Below are 16956 nucleotides of genomic sequence, written 5' to 3' on the forward strand. Positions count from 1 at the left end.
ACTAGGTTGAATGGAGGTTATGTGTTACACTGAGTTTACAAGTTGGAGGGTCAAGACAAATCAATAACTGTATGGATTATGTCACATCAAATGAATGACTATGTAAAATGCAAATGCATCAAATATAAGTGCCCCCCCCCCACACACACACCCACACCAACCAAATAAGTTGATGTAAGCAAGGACACAGCCTGGAGTGATGGAGCAGATGAGAGGAAGCCGTATGGCCAGAGGTCTGCTCAGGAATGTGACGGGGGTTGGGTGGTCCGCCACCGAACATGGAGAAGAGGACGAGGAACAACAGAACGACGTCTTGTCCAATCGGTGGACTAGAAGAGGAGGAAGGGGGGTTTGACTTTAAGCTCTCAAGAGGGTGCACACTGGATCTCTATTCCATGGAATATATTTTGTATAATTATTAGTGTGATTCAATTTGTAATTGTGTTCGCTGTACTTTTTATACAAATCATTTTAATTGTAACATCAATTCGGCTACATCTTGTTGACGGGCCTCATGAGAAAACTCTTTTCCTTACAAGGAGAAATCACTGAAATGTAAGTTAAATGCAGCATTTTTTGATCCCCTGATAAACATACTTCAGACGTCCCAGCAGTGCCAACATCATTCCCTGATATCACCTGACACTTCAAACTGAAAGTACTGTGTGGTGTAGTTGCCTGAAGTAATTAGTGATTAGTTTTAGAAAACAAAATATTAACTAAATGCTTCAATTGCTTTTGGTAATGTGTTATGATTTCTTTAATTTTTTTAATACAAATATTCCAGATACCAGCTCATAGGTTTAATTGGACTGTGATGAGCAGAACGCTGTTGTCAGGGGATTATTTCAACCTGTGTGAGTATAATCATCACCAAAAAACTGTAAAGAAAGTATTACTTGAATATGCTAATGAATTCTTAGTCAACACTGCAAGTGTAATTCATGAAGGTAGCATTATTAATTTGGACATTATTGAATCAGATGTTATCCGATTAGCAAATGTATTAATAAAATGGCAATTCAAATCCATACAATTGAATTAAGATAAGATAAGATAAGATATTCCTTTATCAGTCCCACAGTGGGGAAATTTCACGATCACAGCAGCGCGTGCACATCAGAGCATTAATAAAAATAAAAGATCAAATTAAAACAGAAAACACAATAACGATACTAAATATTAGTACTAAAATACGAAATATACAGAGGAAACAAACAATTCAGGTTAAAACTGAGCACACAGGATGTATCAACGCAACATAAACAGATCAGAACAGGAAGTTGTATTTTGACAGAGCTGAATAAACTTTTTTGTTACATTTTTCAATATTGAAATGTCAAATTTGACAATGAAGGAGAGCCTCGCATTCTGATCGTTCACCTCCCTCATAGCATCTTCTCTCCATCCTCTCCTTCTCTACCTCCCTCATCCCAGTTCCCTACAGCTGTACCGTAACACCACAAATAATCTAAGCCCCCAGGAAGAACGCTGCACTTTCAATTAAAATATCACAGTGTCCAAACACTAGACTTATAATAGTCAAGCCCGTCACGTGATGCCATGGGGGTCCAAAAAGGCCTTTTCCCATCGACTTGAATGAGGAAAGAGGAGCCTGAACCTCAATTCTAAATATTTGAGGCAAATTCATTTTTGTCCAGTATGTCACTTGAACAGCCCGTATTGAAATAAGTCGGTCCTAAAAGTTGTAAAAATGCTTTTTTAAATTCCTAACGCCGTCAGCCGAAACAAGAGAGAATATTAAAAAATGTAACCATCCGACCAAGCAGCTCCAGCTCCACTGCGCATGCGTGATTCTCCATGACTGTCGGAGCGAGGCCCCGCAATGAATTGTGGTTGATTGCCGGAAGATCCGGTTAACGTCACCCTCTGAAGTTACACGTTTGTTTGTATAGACGCTGCACGTAGCAACCAGACGCCCCCCCCCCCCCACACCGGGGGAAGAGACGTGCGGTCGACGTCTGGGCGGCGCGCCGCCGGTTCTCCTGGAGCATCAACGGCGACGACCGACTTCCGTGTTTATTGAAAGATGGCGACCGTCCGCGGAGTCCCGCTCAGCACGGTCAGTAGAATGGACTCTTCTGACCGTTAACGTCGTGCTATGTGGCCACCGGGACGACTGCGGCGTTGTCTATGCGCGCGACGGGGTTAAATATGTACATATTAATGATGTAGCTCTGTTAATACTCATGTTTAACCACGTGACCGCGCAGTCTGCTGATGTTTACGCAGCGTAACGGTGAAGTAAAGTTAAGTGAGCGCGAGCTACAGTGTTCCTCGGAGCAGTAGATGCCTGTAGATCACCTAACACAGCGGTCCCCAACCTTTTTTGACGGACCAGTTCCGTGTCAGAAATTATTTTCACGGACCGGTGTTACACCCCAACTGGTTTTCAAACCTACTGGTTTCCCTGCGCGTGCGTGTGTTGTGTTCTCTTAACATCTGCAGCGGGGCTCTGTCTCGCGCACCAGATTCGTCACACATTCACAAACATATTGCTGGAGATCTTCAAGCCACCGTTCATATCCATTTCGGCGATTACGATTGTATAAGTGAGCAGTGCATCACAGCCACGTATGAAGAAATACATTTTCGAAAAAATAAAAATAAAAAGATCGCCCGACCTGGTTTCGATCTCTTTCACGCAAAAGGAGACTGCACTCAAAGACGTGCAGTCTGTGCGCTGCGCCACTAGATATTAGTTTCTGCTCAAGTAATTTATTTATTGATCCATTAAGTCACATTTCTTATGTTTTCATGGGAACAGTTTGGTCGAAGGGATGTGAAACAACTGGTTACCTTGAGCGGATATGTACACTTTGAAACATGTTTAGCGATGCTTGTTCGCAACGCAACAACCACACAATACCGACGCCTTTCGCCAGTCAACAAGTGATTTGTTCGTCATGAAGGTGGAAAACGTTTCATTAATGCCGTCGAAATCCTAAATGAAGGCTGGAGCAAGCTGCTCCCCCGTCATGTGTCTAAAGACACGCTCACTCCTGTGTGTAGTTATTCAATGTGTGTCCTTATCGTAACAACAGGTAACAGTCATGTTTAACCTGGACCAGTGAGTGCTGCACAGGGTAGAGTATAGTTACGAGGATATATGTGGATCCGTAGTCTCGAATATAAAACATAAGAGACGTGAGACAGCACTCAGTGTTGTTGTGTATCACAATTTAATCGGAGTCGATCCCAGTTTCCCAGCTGACAGCGGTGGGCGAGCTGGGTGTAAACAGGCTACATGCTTCATGACACACTGTATGAAGAGTAAACTGGTCTCACATCGACTGGACGTCAGATAACGACGTTGAACATAAATATCAGACTGACAACAAGAGCATTTTGTCAAGTATTTATTGAAGTTAGCAGTATATTGAACAGGCACCAGCAGAGTCACCTACTTTGTCCTCGCTCCGTGTCCTCGGCGTCTCAACTACAGCTTCCCGAACAGGTATCACATTTTACAGCAACGTCCTCCGTGTTTAGTCTTTAAAACATTAGCGTTACATCAAAAGAACGTGACAGAGAGGCTAAGCTACGGAAATGTGCATTTCCTAGTTAGTCGAGACGGGTCCTGAGAGGCAACTCGAGGCCACTCCTACGGCACGTCTGCCTCATGCACGCGTACCAAAACCAGCTAATTCAAAAACCAGTTAATCCCGCACACCGGCAATATAAATGACGTAATAAATATGACGTCATACAATTATACGAAGGGCATAAAGTGCCAAAACTACAACTCATCATTACGCCGAATTAGTGTGAGCCGTGCGCTTGTTTACCTGCAACGAGCCGCTAATGGAGACGGCGACACAGACGTGTGTTTGGTCCGCTGCTCCGAGTTCTGGTCGCTGTCATTACAACACCGGCAGAGTTGTTGTGTGAAATGTCCCTTAAGGCCACCGTCATTTGCATCTCCAACACATTTTCTTCGACCTCGGACGGGCTCGATTCACCGGGTGGGTTTGTTTACAAATGGGTTGCAGGTCTATTCTGTTGCAGTCGGGTCTTTTGTGGTTGGAGTACCGCTCAAACTCTTTTAAAAGCCTCTTCCACCCGGTCAACGTCTGAAACATGTAGAATATTCCGCTGTTCACTCGCCCACACAGCAGCGACTTTATCGGCCAACTTGAAAACAGTTGTCATTTCCCTGAAGTGACACAATTCATTGAGCAGGTTGAATATGTTTTAAGATTCTTTGTCACTGTGCCGCCAGCAGAGGGTTCGGCGCGTGAGACTCGCCTGCAGCGATAAACCCGAACTTTAAGACTCCTGAACGCGGCTCAGACGTACACACGGGTGTATCCGGTCCTTTTTCAAAATAATATATTTTTCCGACTGATTAAAAAAAAAAAATTTAAACTTTATTTATTCACTGTTTTTCTGCGGCCCGGTTCCAACCAAGCCGCGGACCGGTACCGGCCCGGGGGTTGGGGACCCCTGACCTAACACACGTCAATATACTTTGCATTTTCCCATTATTACAGATGTGTAAGTTTCCCCCAGCTATTTAACCTAGTAGCCTCTATTTTTGTTTATTTAATTACATGGTGGGACGAAAAGTTAGACCACACTTGTGGAGAGGGGAAACCTTCAGATGGGTCCATCACACATGTATTATTTACCTTTTTTAAAGTTAATAATTCAAACAAGTTAAATAGTGTTCAATATGTGTTATTGATAGATTACATTTAGTGAGTGTAAAGCGAGCTGGTCCATGGAGCAACCTCCTGAATAACAATATATTGTCTTTTTTTATATACACCTTTTAAGGATCTGCTTTAAGAATTCTTCAAATATTACAAGATCATTATTTATTTTTAGCTGACTATGATTTTTTCAGAAACAGTACAGTAAAATCTCAAAATAATAGTCATGAACATATGAACAACACTATAATACAACCTTTTGAGGATCTGCTTTAATAACAGTTTTACGATTGTGGTATACTGAATATAAACATTGGATTTGAGCTGGCTTTCAATTAAAAACAGCACAGTAGTGTAACTTCATATGTTATTATAATGTCCAAAATAAGTTATTTTTGACTAGTTATATCAAATTGGAGAAATTATTGCTGAGAAATAGGTCTCTCCCTCTTACCGTAACACCATGAATAGAGGTGCATTGCATTTCAAGCGGCGGCTCACATGACAGCATGCCGTCATCCCGCAATACTTCTCTTTCATGTCATTTACACACACCGTTGATATCAATATCTTTTAAGACCTTCTCTAAACTCAATTGTTGATCTTCTTGGAAGTTTCGCCTCCATTCCCTGTAATTTGTAGTATTCATGTTAATCGGTGTTGTACTCACCTTTTGGATATGCCAAATTTAATTTGAATGGTGCTGACATTAATCAGTGTTATCTTGGACGGCATTGTTTCTCACAGGTCACATTGGGTAACAAAAACAAGTTTAAATGGGATAGTAGTTGTGCAAATTGAATGCAGCTACTTACACGACCAAACAATCCCAATCTGATCTCCTTTCGGCTCCCTCAACCAGCTCGGCCTTGGGTCCGTGACTGGAACAACAACTCCTCTGAAATTCGCTGAAGTGAGAATCTCTCGCATTCCCCCCCTCTCCACAGACACCTGTGGACTGTTGAACAGTCTGATTGTGGCCTGGGGGAAGACGTTAACACGGGCCACTCACACACAAACTTTCAACACACTGATATGCATTCACTACCCTCACCCCCCATCCCACGCCTTCGCCTGTTTCCGGTTGCAAGTCATGTTTAAATGTGTGTGCTAAAGTGCTGAGGTGTGTGTGTTCCTGCTCACACGCTGTCCTCCTATAGGAGCGCAGTCTGAGGGGTGTTTCTCCTCGCCTCTCTACCCTCATGTTGTGCTGTAACTTTCATCCTTTACGTCTCTTCCGGGAGTGAACGCTGGCGTGTTTAGCTGCCGCTGCTCTCCGGTTGTCTTAACTGTAACTGTTTTAATGTGTTGTACGGCGACCTTGAGTGCCTTGAAAGGCGCCTTATAAATAAAATGTTTATTATTATTTTAAAATCATATTTCCTGCATTTTTTGTTTCACTTTCAGTATTATTAGCCCTGCCAAGGCCACATGAGACATTTGGTTGTGTGTAGTAAAACCATTCCTCGTAAAACATACTGCTGGGGCCGTCCACCATCATTCTCTTACTTACCACATGTCCCATCTCTCTACCTTTTTTCGAATGTCCAAAGAAAAGAAATTACGAAGACAGAATAATTTTCCAATGTGGAAGAAAAATGTTTTATGTGTATACAACATACACGACAATCTGTGTATACACAGTATCGATTCATATATGAGTTAAAGCTTAACCTGCGCTGTCTCAAGAAGTCGAATCGCCCACAACACCAACCATGAACATAAGTGTTATGGTATGCCACAGATGTGGAATCTATCAAGAGAAACTCTTCAGCTAATGATCTGGGAGCCAAAGCACACACTCCTCATTCTCCGTTTAGAGAAATACATTATTTTATTTTAAACAAACACACGTGTCGTATCTTACTTCGACAGGCCTCTGTCTGTTTTATAACGCACTCGTCTGTTTGAATGTCACATTTAAATTTGCGTCTGGCTTCAGCAATGGTTCAGAATTCAGTTTCAAATTCTGGATCCCTTTGAACTCTGGATGCAGGTTTGCTTCATCCACTTATCTGTTTGTCAGTCTTCTCCATGCAGGTGTTTAAGTAAAATAACATGTGTGTAACTATTGTCCTGTGATCTTTGTGCTTATTTCTGCGCCAATTCTGGCGTACATTCGGACAGAATTGGCCCCTTTCAAATTCAATGTGTAGCACCCTGAAATATGTTATGTCGTATATATCTATGTAATACAACTGTGTCCATTTCTTATAATTTACTTTGAATGTGTGTTTAAGGTTAATTTATGTGTTGTTCCTATATTTGAGAGCGTTGATCACCTGTGCACATTCGAACTGTTAAGGGAGGAAAGTGCTTTTTGTCCCTTTGGAAGAGAGCGCTGTCTCTTTAAGAGAGGGGTGTTGTCTCTCTAAGAGAGGGGCGCTGACTCTTTAAGAGAGGGATGCTGTCTCTCTAAGAGAGGGGTGCTGTCTCTTTTGGAGAAGGACGCTGTTTTTTTAAGTGAGGGGCGCTGTCTCTTTAAGAGAGGGGCGCAACAAATGCAAATGAGCCTTATTCCAAAAACACTCCAAATTACAAAGACCAGCGGCCCCAATCCCATTCTTTGTGAAGTTACTGCCAATTTACTCGTCACTCAACTGCATTGATTAAAGTTACCGTAAGGAACTATTAACCGGTTATGAAACCGTCACACGAGGGACTCGAGCGCTCAGGGACACAAAATGAAAGTTCCTTGTCGTAGCTGCAGGGATGAGGACACATTGATGACTTTGAATGGGTCGATGTATGAAAATGAGGCCACTTTGAAGCAGGCTAACTATTCTGTGTCTCTTTATTTGCTCCTCTTTCAGCTTTCGCCCAAGTTTCTTCATACAAATTCCACCAGCCACACCTGGCCCTTCAGTGCCATAGCTGAGCTCATAGGTGAGTCGTCATCACATGGTTGTGTTATAAATGAAACAAGCTGTCTTCCTTAAGTTTCTATATTACTACAGAGTGACAGGGTGTGTTTGATGACATAACCAAATAATCCTATTTAGCAGATTAAAGTAGTGGCGGTGTTTAAGTGCATTAAAATGCAATTGAGATTTCTTTTTTTCCGTCACCAGGAAGATTTACATGTAATATTTAAAGTATTAAATATCATTTTCTCAGTAATCCACAATACTCTTTAAACCAAACAAGCGACTAGTCTGCAGCATAGGTTTGGATTTAACAATACTCTTCTAATTACTCTATTTCTTTGGGTTTTTAAGATGACAAAATCACTTTGTTACGCCAACCCATGTTGTTTTAGGTTCTGGCTGTACAAATAGAAGAGAACAAGATCAAACAAGTCTGATTCAAATACCAGCACATGACCTTTGATGGTGAAATGTTGTAACGGTCACCACTTAATAAAATGTGTTAAAGTCCAAGTAACACAAAAATAAACTAACTGAGTTCACCACACCAGAGAAACATGAGCTTTAACCACCCAGACAAGTTTGAAGGATTACAAATAATCAGCAAGTCTATAAAATCAGGTTCCCCGCCCTGTGAAAACCACCAGTTTGCCAGTCTAACACCGTAACAAATACTTCATTCTTACCAGGAATGTATATATGTAGGAATTTAGTTGCCACATCTTTCTGATTTATAATTAAACACTTGATTCCCCTGTCTCATTGGTCTGTGGAAGCTTTTTATTCGCTATGAAGTCATGAAATATTGTATCAGAAGAGAGCCGTGGCTAGCCTGTAGTTAAAATCTTAAGATTACCAGCATACAAAACTCAACAGTCTTCTTTGTTGTTGTACATTTCATTTTTTTCATTTAAATTTTAAATTTTAAGATAACTATTGGAGCTCTGTAAAAAAACAAACATAAATATGCAATAAGAACACAGATTATAAGAAGTGGCTTGAATAGTTAGAACTTTGAATGCTGGAGGTTGAGATTTTTATTTGAATTTAATTCACTAAATTGTTTCTTTTAACAGACAATGCCTATGATCCAGATGTCAGTGCCAAACAGTTCTGGATTGATAAGACTATGGTCCATGGACATGCATGCCTCAGCTTTATGGATAATGGAAATGGACTGGACCATGAAATGATGCATAAGATGCTCAGGTACTGAGCTTTGTGTGTGTGTCTAATAATAATAATAATTATTATTTATTTTATATAGCGCTTCTCTAGACACTCGAAGTCGCTTTACAGTCCAGAGTCCAGTAGTCATACACACACAGTCATCCCGGTGGTGGTAAGCTACATCAGTAGCCACAGCTGCCCTGGGGCAGACTGACGGAAGCGAGGCAGCCAATCAGCGCCTACGGCCCCTCCGACCACCACCAACATTCATTCACATCCATACAACCGGGGTGAGGCTGCGGTGCATGTCTTTATGATGGTGGGGGAAACCAGAGTACCCGGAGTAAACCCACGCAGACACGAGGAGAACATGCAAACTCCACACAGAATGGACCTGGGACGACCGGGACGACCAGGATTCAAACCCAGGGCCTTCTTGCTGTGAGGCGACAGTGCTAACCACTGGTGGCTCAGTGGTTAGCACTGTCGCACGGTATGGAAAATGTGTTCCATGTGCACTGCCAACATTGGCATCCATAATGCCCATTGCTTCAAACTGCTATTTTTTTAAAGTGTGTAAACTATGACATGACTCGTATACTCCCAAAATAATACCTCCATTTTTCCACTCTAGCTTTGGGTACAGTGAGAAGATTCCTTTAAAGGGCGTAGAGCCGATTGGTATGTACGGCAACGGCTTCAAGTCTGGATCCATGCGTCTCGGCAAGGACGCCGTCGTGTTTTCGAAGTCCGAGAAGTCTTCGTGCGTTGGGATGCTCTCTCAAACCTACCTGGAAAAGATTGGTGCCAACCAAATAAGTGTCCCCATTGTGTGCTTTGAACAGAGAGAGAGAAACAAGTATATCCTTCATCTACTACGTAAGGCACATCGCATCATGCCGAGGATGTCTCGTGAATCGATTACAGGAAGACTCCAGAGAAATTGTTGAGAAATCTGAAGTACACACACAAATAGTTTGCATCTAACGTATTGACGTCAGTCTGGAAGATGATTCCTTTTTTCAGTTAATGAGTTTGACACATTTTCTCTCAATTCGTCATATTTCCATTTGCCCTTCTTGTTTTTCTCCCTGCGACTTGTCCTTAACTGTTGGCTTTACTCAGTGTAAGAGAGGAGCAGAGAGCCAGTCTGCAGGACATCCTGAGCTACTCCCCTTTCAAGACGCAGAGAGAATTGCTTCTCGAGGTCGATGCCATCTGTTCCAACTCGTCCACAAAGAAAACTGGCACGCGGATCATCATCTGGAACCTCCGCGGGTCAGTTTAGAGAGAGGGGGGTGTGTGTGTGTGTGTGTGTGTCCTAGATTTGTACAACGATCAAATTAAGAAGCTATGAAGATGTATAACTATTCCTACAGCAAACTCACATGAGCACAATTCCAGTTGGAGGCAGAGATAGCATTCAGTTACATGTGTGTATCAACATGTAAAAAGTGTTACGTTAAGCTACATGTGTGTATCAATATTGTAACAATTGTTTGTCGCACAAACGTTTGTCCACTACGTGCTTCTAACAAACAGCAGGAAGGTTGTTGGACTTAGTGATCAATAATCAATAACACTTGTGTTGCATGTGGTTGTCTGTTTGTTACCGATGAGTTTTTTTCCTCTCATGATTCAAGAATAATCAATGTTGGCCTTCTGGAGACCAGATAAAGACTGAAGACATGTTTATGTTTCGACAGGACATCTACTAGCTCTACAGAGTTTGATTTTGACACCGATCGTTACGACATCCGCATTCCAGCTGATGTCTACGAGGAAATGAACAGCACGCAATATCCAGACAGGGCCGCCTCAAACATCCCTGTGAGTTTTTACTCACTAAGGGTAAGGAGCGCTAATGTGTACTTCAAACCATTGTTAATGATTGAGTTATGCCTCAGGCATCATTATCCCCACAAATTATATACATACACGCAGCAAAATGAAGGCCAACTGTGATCCGCTATGCCACGTACACAAGGGGCATGTGCCGACTTTAAGGTCCCAAACACTGAGAAACCTTTGAGTGAAGCGGGAGACATCTTGTGTCCAGCAGTTTAACTTTGGGAGTTGACCACATCCACATATGTCATTTTAAAGACTTTTTAACAAAGTGTTTTCACTTTCGGTTTAAAAACCTTAATCGGGCACATCTTAAACATGATTTATTATTAAAGCTGAGACAGCTGTTTTTAGTGGAGCCTGCAGTGGTTGTCCAATAAATCAACAAAAAATATATATTTTTAAAGAAAGTAATGTCCAATCAGGATTCTGTTATTCTGATCATTTATTTGTCTCAACAAAACAAGCAAACAAACAAAAAGAACAAACAAAACTGTTGATGCTGCCTCTCAGGTGCTGGTAAAAAAAAAACATAGGCCACCCCGGTGCATGCTGGTCCTGCCCACTCCTACAGGTGCCTCCAGTGTTACCCAATTAGTGAACAATCAAACAAGTAAATATATTGAAACAACAATGAATTAAACTAAACTAAAACTATCATAAGAAAAAGCTATTCTAATATATCTAAATATCTAAATAAGCAATGATTTAACAATATTACTTTTCAATAAAATAACTAAATACTAATGTCAAATAAATAGCTCCAATAGAGTGTATTTAAATGTAGGTAATGTGTGTTCTCTCCAACAGAAAAATGCCCTGGAATATTTCAACTTCTCTTCATCACTTCCTATTTGCATGAGTAAAGTATTGATCATTGTTTTCTGATGGCTGTAGGCTTACTGCAGTATTCTGTACCTGAAGCCGAGGATGCAGATCATGATTCGAGGTCAAAATGTCAAATCTCAGCTCATTGCTAAGAGTCTGGCCTCCATCAGGAAGGACCACTACAGGCCCAACTTCGTGGTATCCTTTCATCCAACCCTATTGATGAATGTGTTTTTTAATTTGAGACATTTCGTATGTGCAGAGGAATTTGTTTCTTGGGTTTTTCTTAAATATTATTTCAGGAAAAACGTATTCCTATTATTTTTGGCTATAACACCAAAAGTAAAGACCAGTATGGCATTATGATGTATTACAAGAACCGGCTCATCAAGGCCTACGAACGCGTGGGCTGCCAGCTCAAGGTGAGTTGTGTTGTTGTGAGGAGTGCGTGCTTGTTTGCTACATGTGTCGTCAAGGATGTTTCTGAATGTTATTGACCAGCGTTCATGTTTCTGAAACGTCGCCTTGCTGCAGGCCAACAACAAAGGTGTCGGGGTCATTGGGATCATCGAGTGTCACTTTCTGGAACCAACCCACAACAAGCAGAGCTTTGATGAAACGGATAAGTACAGGTAATGGAACCAACGTTTTGATCACATGATGATGATGGTGTGTGTGTTTCAGCATGAACCTTGGACATGGCCAGCAATTCAGTAAAGTCTGATTATTTATTCTTTTTGTACAGGAAAACTATGACCAATTTGGGTACTAAACTAGAGGAGTACTGGAATGAAATGTGCTTCAGGAGGAAAAGAGAGAATCCAAACGCCACCACACCAGTGGAAGATACCATGTTAGTGCATCCTGTATTCTACTCTCTTATCCGTCTAACCACGTCGACTTCCGACATGCTCTGATCCTCTTCTCTATCCGTGTCCTCAGGAAGCGCCCGGATCAAAACTGGGTGCAGTGCAATGACTGTTTGCACTGGCGCAAACTCCCGGATGGGATCGATTGCAACAAGCTGCCCGATCAATGGTACTGCCGGATGAACCCTGATCCTCAGTTCAGGTAACAAGGGCCTGCTGCAATAACTGTAATATCACGTGTAATCTCTTGTGTGTTGATGAATGGAAACGCCTTGAGATCAAGGTATTTTGTCCAAAATAGTTTAACTTCAAAAAACGATTGTATTTTTCCCTCCTAGGAGCTGCCTGGTGGAGGAGGAGCCTGAGGACTCTGATGATGAGCAGCCGACATACTGCAAGACCTACAAACAACAGTGAGTCCCATTTCACTTAAAAACACTGCCACAAAATGTAATTGAGTATTTAAAATCGACTTGCCTTATTCCTGTGGTTATTGTTATTCAGAGAGAGGGAAGACAAAAGAACTCAAGAGATGGAAAGACAAAGGGTAAAAACACATTCCACACTTAATCACCTGCCGTTTATCTGCATGATGATGTGGTTTCCTCCACATGGTGCTTATAACACCTCTGCACCATCTAGAATAAACTGTCTGTTAGGTTTGTGATTCCCAAAAGGTGAACTCATGATTAATAGTGTGTTTTTGGGAATTATTTGTTTTTCCAGGCTGAGGACGATCGAAGGCGGCAGCAAGAACAACAGAAGGCCGAGCGCAACCGGGTACAAAGACGTCTGCAGGTTGGGAGTGACGACAACAGCACTAAACACAATGATTGTGTGAACAGTTTATAGTTTAAATAAATACATATGGTGTATAATTATTATTAGTTCCTTATGTCGGAACACATTTAGATGTGATTTTTAAAACATCTTTCAGCTGTTAATCACGTCTTAATTCACTTATTATGCCGAATGTCATGTATATTGTTTATCTGTTATGAGTTGATTTAGTGGTAAGTGAGTTCCCTCACTGGGCATTAGTAACGCTCACTGGTCTAATTTATTGTTTTTGTTGTGCTTGTTGACAGAATGCCCATCCCCCCGCAACCCCGACTGCCCCAAAGAGGTTGACCTCTCTAAGACCACAAAGTAGTGCCCCTCACTTCAGGGCCTTGCCCCTGTCTCAAGTCGGTAAGGGGTGTTGGATTGGATTCAATTTATTGTCATTGCTAGAGTTCAGGTACGAAATGGCAAGAAAGGATGAGTGATTACAGCATAACATGAGGGAAGAGAGGAGAGAAAAACAATCCCCAGACTATGCCCCTAGAGGGGTACAGTGTGGGAGCAGGAAAAAAAACACCTCAGCACATAAGCACATACATTTTAAACATGACTTGCAACAGGGGGGGGGGTGTAAGCCAAAGACTGGGTGATCTAAGCCCAGCCAGTGGGGGGCAGAAGGTAACCAGCACAGACAAGCAGCCAGCCGGTCCAGCAGCCATTACAGCGCCAGTCACAGACCCCGTCCGGTCACACTGGGGGGACGAAGCAGACGTGGGATGGGGACGAGGGTAGTGGATGCATATCCGTGTGTAGAAAGTTTGTGTGTGTGAGTAAGCCTGGATTGTCGGCTTCCCCAGGCCACAATCAGACAGTTCTCAGTTCGCAAGATGGTCGTTGCCATGGAGATAGCCTTGAAAAGGTCCTGGAGAGACAACAAACCACAGGTGTCTGTAGAGAGGGGGGAGGGAACGAGAGAGTCTTACTACAGCAATCTTCAGGGGAGTTGTTACAGCGAGTGTGAGAGATGTGTGAGAGATGTGTGAGATGTGAGATGTGTGTGATGTGTGTGAGGTGTCTGAAGTGTCTGAGTTGTGTGAGAGGTGTGTGGTATCTGAGGCGTGTGTGTGTGTGTGTGTGTGTGTTGGAGAGAGAGAGTTTATGACATTTTAAATGTCTGTTGTATTTCTCTCTAGTTTGCGGCTCCTCCTCCAGTAACAATGGTCTTCCAGTTATCTCTAGTGTGTGCTCATTGTCAACAGAGCCCAGGTATGATGTTGTGTCGCTTGTGAGCTTAAAAATATCCATTTGACTTTGCTTGAGAATCCTATTTATTGCGCTTTGTGTGCATTGCAGGGAGAAAAGAACCCAGCCTGCTGCTCCTCAACCTCTACCCAAAAGACTTAAATTCAACGGCAACTCTGACACACCCACATTACTGGACGTGAGCCCACAGAGCTCCCCGTCAGTGCTCGTCAATAATGAAGAAGACACTGATGACACCGATGACACCGATGACGACATTTTCATCCTGGAAACCGCCAGCACCCCCAAGCCAAAAAATCCAACCTGTGATTTGACTCAAGTGAAGACGGAGCGAGAGCAGAGTGGCGCTGACGTCGGCATGCTTTTGGAGTTCAGCGACGACGACGCTGTGGATGGCGCGGCAACGGGCCCTGTGGGAACCGGTTCCTCCCCGGCCCCCCCTCAACTAGTGGCCAACAGCACCACCCAGACGGAAGGGCCCAAAGTGAAGGAGGAAAAGAAGGACCGGGTTCTTCCAACCGAAGGGGAGGCGAGAGCAGGCCAGAGCACATCCACCTCCAACGGGAGCGTTGGCACTGACGCGCAAATAATCGTGAAACACGAGAACAGCGGAGACACTCGAGGCAACCAGACCTTGCAGAACGGAGGGATGCATCATCGGGGACCCCCCCGTGCGAATGCCTGCGATGAGACGGACTCTTCGCGTCACTACCCCAGTGCCGCCGAGGTCCAGGACCAGCAGGACCAGCAGGACCAGCTCCTGGATCTGATGCAGGCCACGGCCGTGGAGAGGGACTCCTTTCGAGAGCAGGTCCATAAACTCACCTGCCAGCAGCAGGACATGGAGAGCCGACTGCAGGCCCAGGTCAACGTGAAGAGGGAGGGTTGGCACCAGGCCAGCCAGACGGAGGACACGAAGGACTACAAGGCTCTGTTCGAGAGGGCCAAAGAGAAAGTGGATGCACTTATTAAGGACAAAGAGCTTTTACTGACCTCTACTGAGGCCACGCCCAGTGCTGCCCAATGTGAAGAAAAGGACATGGATGATATCGCACTGCAAGTTGACCGTCTGATGCGAGAGATGGAAGAAGTCAAAAAGGAGAGGGGTGAACTGCACACACGGGTCAGTGTTTTGGAACATAACGTTGTTATTGTCAACAATCCCCAAAGAGAGGTTCCTCTGAACAACCTCACGCAAACGACAAATCCAAACACGAATCTGACTTGTCGTGCACTTTATTTTGAGATAGTAATCATAAAGAATGAGTTGTGTGAGGTTGGATGTTATATATTATCACTTCTGTGTGTTTCTTTTGTGCAATTTACTCTCTAAAAATGATGTTGACCTGCTTAACCTCTCTGTTTTTCTCCTGGGTGTCTACTACGCCACCAGCTGGACGGTCTGGAGGAGGAAAAGGCAAATCTGGCATCCGAATGTGAAGAGCTCCGGTTGAGCCTGCAGCAGGAGAGGGAAAAGGCTCAAAGGGGAAGCACGCGGCCGCACAGAGACGCTGATTCTACGGATCCAACTGATCCAGAGGAAGCAGCGGCGACGACGTCGAATCCCGACACAAATTCAAGCGCCGATACACCAAGAAGGTTAGATTGTTGTACAATTTCAATTCAGTTTATTTTGTATAGCCCAATATCACAAATTACAAATTTGCCTCAGAGGGCTTTACAATCTGTATACATACGACATCCCTGACCTTTGACCTCACATCGGATAAGGGAAAACAATCGAGAAATATAAAAAACCCTTACAGGGGGGGGGGAAAGTGGAGAAACCTACAGGAGAGAACAGAGGAGGATCCCTCTCCAGGATGGACAGATATGTCATGTGACCAGAATGAAGCATTACATAGTTACATAAACACATTCAATGAGTTTGACAGAGTGTATGAATAGTTGGTAGTCGGCATGGACCACGATGCAGACCTCCATGATCCATCAGGCAGATGGAGGTAGAGAGGAGGAGTGGGCGGGGCCTCAGCAGCGCCATGGCATCGGACCCTATGAGACGTGAAGTCACAAGGACTCCAGGGAGGAAGCAGAGTTAATAATGTGCAAAGGAGGGATGAAAATTAATCCATAAGTAGAATGAATTATCATGAAATTATCGCTACGTTCGACAGAAGCCATTGAGGGGCTTGGCAACCCGGAAGTAAATTAAATTGTTGTTGTCGTCGTCGTCTCCACCCACCCCCCCCCCCCCCCCACCCCACCTCCAGTTTGATCGAGCTGAGGCACAACGTTGGGCGCCTTCTCGTCTCTTTCGTGCCGTGTCTGGACCTCGGCCAGGTGAATTATGAGTGCGACGTAATCGATGAGATCCTGGAACACGTTCTCTCTGACGTGGAGTCCATCAGGCGGGCGGGGCAGTTGTACAGGAAATGACATGGATAAGCAACTCCTAGGATTATGGAAGGAAGAACCGTACTCCATCTATAACTCATGACGACAGCATTGTGTGATTGTTGGAGATGAAAGTGTATTTATTTGAATGTGTTTTTTAATTATTTTTTTTGTGATAAGGTTTTTTTTTCTTGATATGAATTTTTTGTTGTTGTACACTAAGAGATTAACAGATGAAAACTGCTATTAAATACAAATACAACCACAGTCAACATTAATAAACGGTAGAGGCCGTTC

General features: G+C 43.4%; 1 protein-coding gene across 2 annotated transcripts; it reads left to right on the plus strand.

Annotated features, from left to right (window-relative positions):
- Window positions 1–1848: 1848 nt before the first annotated feature.
- Window positions 1849–16953, plus strand: morc3a (MORC family CW-type zinc finger 3a). Of its 2 annotated transcripts, XM_056425785.1 has the most exons (19): window positions 1849–2083; window positions 7490–7562; window positions 8620–8752; window positions 9348–9574; window positions 9835–9991; window positions 10420–10564; window positions 11459–11587; window positions 11692–11811; window positions 11924–12021; window positions 12135–12242; window positions 12332–12460; window positions 12597–12671; window positions 12763–12805; window positions 12985–13056; window positions 13347–13449; window positions 14235–14307; window positions 14395–15427; window positions 15698–15903; window positions 16536–16953. In XM_056425785.1, exons 1-19 carry the CDS (start codon window positions 2051–2053, stop codon window positions 16699–16701), a joined length of 3123 nt encoding a protein of 1040 aa, XP_056281760.1. In that variant the 5' UTR covers window positions 1849–2050; the 3' UTR covers window positions 16702–16953. The 2 variants fall into 2 exon arrangements, with proteins under 2 accessions (XP_056281760.1, XP_056281768.1); XM_056425793.1 differs by lacking the exon at window positions 9348–9574 and having other exon boundaries at window positions 1852–2083; window positions 9839–9991.
- The last annotated feature ends 3 nt before the right edge of the window (window positions 16954–16956 follow it).

This window comes from Pseudoliparis swirei, chromosome 2 (genome assembly GCF_029220125.1).
Source record: "Pseudoliparis swirei isolate HS2019 ecotype Mariana Trench chromosome 2, NWPU_hadal_v1, whole genome shotgun sequence".
Classification (NCBI taxonomy): Eukaryota; Metazoa; Chordata; class Actinopteri; order Perciformes; family Liparidae; genus Pseudoliparis; species Pseudoliparis swirei.

Excerpts from the sequence above, each read along its gene's own strand:
- morc3a (XM_056425785.1), top strand. The coding sequence starts at position 2,051 with ATGGCGACCGTCCGCGGAGTCCCGCTCAGCACG. Across the intron at positions 2,084-7,489 it reads GCGGAGTCCCGCTCAGCACG|CTTTCGCCCAAGTTTCTTCA; the intron begins GTCAGTAGAATG and ends CTCCTCTTTCAG. Across the intron at positions 8,753-9,347 it reads ATGATGCATAAGATGCTCAG|CTTTGGGTACAGTGAGAAGA; the intron begins GTACTGAGCTTT and ends TTTCCACTCTAG.